The sequence below is a fragment of the Montipora foliosa genome, chromosome 5, assembly GCF_036669935.1.
Source record: "Montipora foliosa isolate CH-2021 chromosome 5, ASM3666993v2, whole genome shotgun sequence".
NCBI lineage: Eukaryota > Metazoa > Cnidaria > Anthozoa > Scleractinia > Acroporidae > Montipora > Montipora foliosa.
The window spans coordinates 47,853,996-47,858,995 of NC_090873.1; the positions used below are offsets into that span (position 1 = coordinate 47,853,996).

The following is a 5,000-nucleotide window of genomic DNA, read 5'->3' on the forward strand; positions in this document are numbered from 1 at the left end:
GGCAGACTCTTCATATTTGCAATACACAATTCTGGATTCTTCTCTGGGACAAGTCAAACGTCGTCGTCAAACGTTAGTTTGGTACACATTAAAAGGGGCATTAAAAAGCAAATTTTCTTTGCAAAAAGGAAATATCCACTTTGTCTTTACATGCTTTCCAAACCAACCATACAATTGCCATGGATGATTCTAAAGTTATCTGCATCACCAACCAGCGGTATGATGATCGACGTCTTTGTTTGGAGACAAGCTCAAGCTCCATTAAACCGTGTTAATGGCCCATCTTACCTGACACCTATTTACCTATTATTAAAAGAAAAGCACGCAAGAAAAGACACTTCTTCACCCCTGGTGAAGAGACTAGCCAGGAGAGTCGAAATATTATGTCTTCAGTCGAAACTTTGTTTCATTTTAAGCTTAAGCTTTAAAGCAAAGTCCGAATGGGCTACTATGGGGGCCATTCAGTATACTGAAAATGAATTCAGTACAAGCATTTAAACAATAACGCTTATATATTGTTAAATAAACGAAGTGTAGTGGGGAAAAGGGAGGATTGCTCTCAACTTGTAATCCTTATTTTAACATATAAAACGTAGCCCGTCTTTCCATCTTGATGACATGTCAGTTGCAGACCATTCTGACCAGTGATTTTCTTAAATAATCTAACGATTGCTCCATTCCTGTTGTTTTTGACAACGGTTAACTCGGTGCTCTGCACTTCCAGGAACTAAATTGCTTATGTTTCTGCGATTTTTTAGCCTCCTTCTTTTTATTTAAGGTGGCTAAGACCAGTTTCAACGATTCAAAGAAACGTTTTTATTAGACGGATTGACACTTCAACACTTTATCACTTAATTAATAGCAATGTTATGGCACCATATCAAACATCATTTTTCGCTGAAAAAAATTCGGTCATTTTTGTTACGTAAGAAATTACCGTTAGTGGGAGGTGCGGTAGCCTGATCATCCACGGTTAGTGTGCTCGACTCCAGAGCGAGTGGTCCAGGTTCGGGTCCTGGCCCTGCCCGGGGACATTGTGTTGTGTTCTTAGGCAAGACACTTTACTTTCAAGGTGCCTCTCTCCATCCATGTGTATAAATGTGTACCGGCGAATTTAATGCTGGGGGTTAACCCTGCGATGGACTGGCATCCCATCCAGGGGGAAGTAGAAATACTGCTAGTCCCTTCATGCCATGGAAACCGGGATAAGCTCCGGCCTGATGGGTCTTCCGGCTCGTATGCAGAGACTTGAACTTTTTTAAAAGTTACCGTGGCAAAAGGAAAACCCTGCAAAAACACCCCATATTTTGGCTTTAGCTTCTCAAACTCGGTGATTTATTTGTGAAATGTAATCAGCCTGCCAGAATGAAACTTTCTGCTAAGTTTAAAAAAATTATGTGGAGCGGATTCAGAGCCAATTGAAAATTTAAGGTAGCTCTGAATCCGCTCCACAGAATTTGTTTGAACTTAGCAGAGAGTTTCATCTTGGCCTGCTGATTACTTTTGTACAATAAAAATTGGGGTCACCGAGTTAGTTTTCATATATGAGCAACTAAAGCCAAAGTATAGGGTGTTTTTGCAAGGCTTTCCTGTTTCCATGGCAACTTCTTAAGTCACAAAAATAACTGTGTCTTGTTCAGCAATAATTTTTGTTTCACATAGTACCATAACATTGCTGTTACGTGATAAAGTGTTGTAGTGTCAATCCTTCTAATAACGAGGTCTCTTGAAAGTGTTGAAATGGGTTTGAGCCTCCTTAAGCCGCAAGTTATTCGTATGGGTAAAATTGTTGTTGGTTTTACTTTGGTTTTACTTCAATTAATCCTTACCTAAATCGGATTCGTCATTATTAAGGCCAGGTACTTGATCTCTGTTTGTTGCCTTGACATAAGTTATGTGAGATATCTTAAAAGCTTGTAACTTTCCTTGGCTCATCATTTTCTCCATCAGATTTATCTTTTTGTATTGCTGAGGATTTGAAAACAGCTGCTCTCCCCTTGTCTTCGACGTGCTGTAACTTTCAGAACCAGATGATTGTGTTTCGTGAATTTTCATGTGCTTCTTTGAATGTGGGGAATGTGATGCTATCCTTAAAGGAATACCTTTCTCAAAAATGGCGTCTTCAATGTCATGCAAAGCGTTTCCCAATTCACTTGTTGAACCAGAGCCGGAACTGTAGGGTACAGAGTATTGTTGGGTAGCTTTGTCTTCATACGGTCCAGCTAAAACATCAAAATGTGGATGTCTCCAAGCATCGCCAGAAGCTGCTCCGCTCCCAGAGGGAATATCGTCTTGTTCCGAGGCCTCGGTGATTACTGATCGGGAAATAGTGTCCCCACCCTGCCCCTCCTGAAATGTATCGGATTCGTAGCACCCGTCTCCAGAAGAACAACCAGAATCTAATTCCGATTCAACAGAGGAATTGTCAAATGGTGAATCATCTTCGCCAGATACACCATCCTGATCTGAACTTTCTCTGTCTTCAAGTTCTTTAGTCAAATTTCCACCTGGAGAGCCTTCAATACCGAACGAACCCTCGACTGGACCGTTGTTTTCCTGATTAGAAATCTCACCAGAAATTTGTACATCAAATCCACTTGCCGGATCTACCTTCCTTGTTCCCTCTTGAAGAGCGGATTTCTCTGATCTGCGACTTTTGTGGAGTTCTCGGTTGCTTCCTGTGGTGATTCTATCAGGTTCAACTCTAACAACAGCCCAAGAATTAGCACCAATAGGATCAATACCGGAACCGGAAACATACTCTTGTTGATTACTTGCCCGGGTTGCTTGTGAATAGCTCTCTCCAGCAAATTGAGACTTTGCCTCTGTGATATCTTTTGCGGGAAAAAGAGACTGATCTCCTGATCCTGATAAACTCTGATTTTCATCCTTATCATGTACTTTCTTGTTTGACTGATGCGTAGCACTTCCTAAATCCTCGAAGTCTGCGTCGATTTCTGGCATAACTTTATGTACTTCTTCTTGTCCATCGACAGTATTATCGAACTGTGCCTCACCAGAAGAACTGAACCCACTCGTTAAGTCTGCAAATCAAATGTATTTCAAAAGTGGATCATATCGGAGATTTGCGTTAACAATGAGTCAACATGTTCTAGTAAGTGCCAAGAATGACTGAGTGTACATGTTTAGCAAATTATTCGTCCTGGGTTCAGGATTAGAGTGACTGAGGCTCTTTCTGACGTCAATCAAAACAGACATGTTATACTTATTGTGATGCTTTATGATTTTGTACATATGAAAACCCAATTTTTGTCAAGCTCAGTCTGCCAATGATATTTTTTTTCTCTTAATCGGAATTCAAGGGATGCTGTTCATTTGGGTATTGCTGACCATTGTTTTAGACCAAGCAGTAGTCCAACTAATAGGAAACCAAAACACGGTTCGCATTCTGGGCAAACTACGTATTTAAGGGTTACAAGTAAAGCTGTTACCGTCACACATCCCGCAAGAAAAAGGGCACACAAGGTTCATGTAAGCTCTGTAATCGGCCACATCGCAATAGTGACTTTTGGCCCACTGTCCACAATACTCATAATGATCTCGGCAGTCTGACAACACAAAGAGACAACATATGACACTACGAAACAACACAATACTGAAAATAAATTCCATCGGCTGATCTCTGATTAAAGCAGATTTTAATATATGCTCCATCTCACCGTTCATTGGCATTGCTTCTGAAAAGCAAAATCCCACTACAGCCACAAAAGCGAAAAGGTTCATATTTCTGTTTCTTACCCCCTAGGAAAAGAACAAAAAAAACTGGGAAAGTCAATCAACCTCCGAAGCTCACAAGTCTGAGTTAACGGAGGTCATATCGTGTGCGAAAAAAAAGATAAATTAAATAGAAATGTCGATTGCTCAGTGTTCGGTTCAAAGGTTCAAGTGTAGGAGTTCTTCCTTTGAATTTATTCTGTGGATAAAAGTGCCGAGGCTGAAATGGTGGTATTTATAAAGTCAGGGTTCTTAAAATGGACTATGACGTACGAAAGCCGTACAAGACACCACCAATGGAACGTGTTAGAGGTTACCCTCAGGCGTGGCAATGAGAACCACCACGATCTATACCTTTCTAGTAATGTGGGGATTACGTTTTAGCTTGCGTGCAAGAATCAGCTGTTGACGGAATGCCCCGTTAAAATAAAACTGTTATTTCCGTTTAGCAATGATTTTCATTGATCCTCCTACCTGGCAGTATTAAGAGTGAATCAATTTCAAATTCCTAAGGCAAGGGTAGCTAAGATTACAGTAATGGCGTGAACGACAACATCGTCAGTTTTAACACCTAAATAAAGAACGCCAACGTCGAAGAAAAAAAAATTGCACTCTCAATGGTGTTCAAGTGAGATCGATCAGGAATCATGAAATTGAAAAAAAAAACTCAAAAACGACATGAACTAATTTACTATTAGGGCTTTGAAAGGTGTACCCACGTAGATACGAACTTGTAGGGATTCAATCGGGAGGCAAATTAACGTTGTGGTTAACGTTAGAATTCCTGTTTGTGAACAATCATAACCTAGACTTGTCATTGTTTATAAGTAGAATTGCGCCATCATTATTGAGAGTAAATTACAAAAACTTTTGACCGAAATGAAAAAATAGTTACGGTCATCGCCTCTTAAATGAAGAAATTTGGGTCTATAATTCACCAGCACAAAGAAACTGTGTGCTACACAACAAAATTCTCATACCGTACAATTAAGTTAAGAATGAAATCATGGTTACGCTTTGTCCACCACATACCTTATCTTTTAGCCGTTCTGTATAAAGAAGACGTTTGATATCCTTTTCAGCTAATTCAAGGTGTAGGGCAAAATTATTCTTGAATGCCGCACCGGAAAGACGTTCCACACTACTCTTAGGTTTATTTCTCATGAAAGAAAATAACCCGCACCACATGCCTGATCCTTTGTTTAAAATACCCCCATGTTTTTGTGGCGCCTTGAAAATGATAAAATATTTATGTTGTCGAAACA

General features: G+C 40.0%; 1 protein-coding gene across 2 annotated transcripts in view; it reads right to left on the reverse strand.

The window, feature by feature from the left end:
- LOC138003240 (uncharacterized) overlaps positions 1-4,898 on the reverse strand; it is a 12,786-nt gene extending 7,888 nt beyond the window's left edge. For both annotated transcript variants that reach the window (XM_068849199.1, XM_068849200.1), the window contains exons 1-4: positions 4,768-4,898; positions 3,681-3,762; positions 3,453-3,569; positions 1,830-3,044 (exon numbers count right to left, since the gene is read on the reverse strand). In XM_068849199.1, coding sequence (XP_068705300.1) covers positions 1,830-3,044; positions 3,453-3,569; positions 3,681-3,744 — 1,396 coding nt within the window. In that variant the 5' untranslated portion in view covers positions 3,745-3,762; positions 4,768-4,898. The remainder of the gene's footprint in view (positions 1-1,829; positions 3,045-3,452; positions 3,570-3,680; positions 3,763-4,767) is intronic.
- Positions 4,899-5,000: the final 102 nt, after the last annotated feature.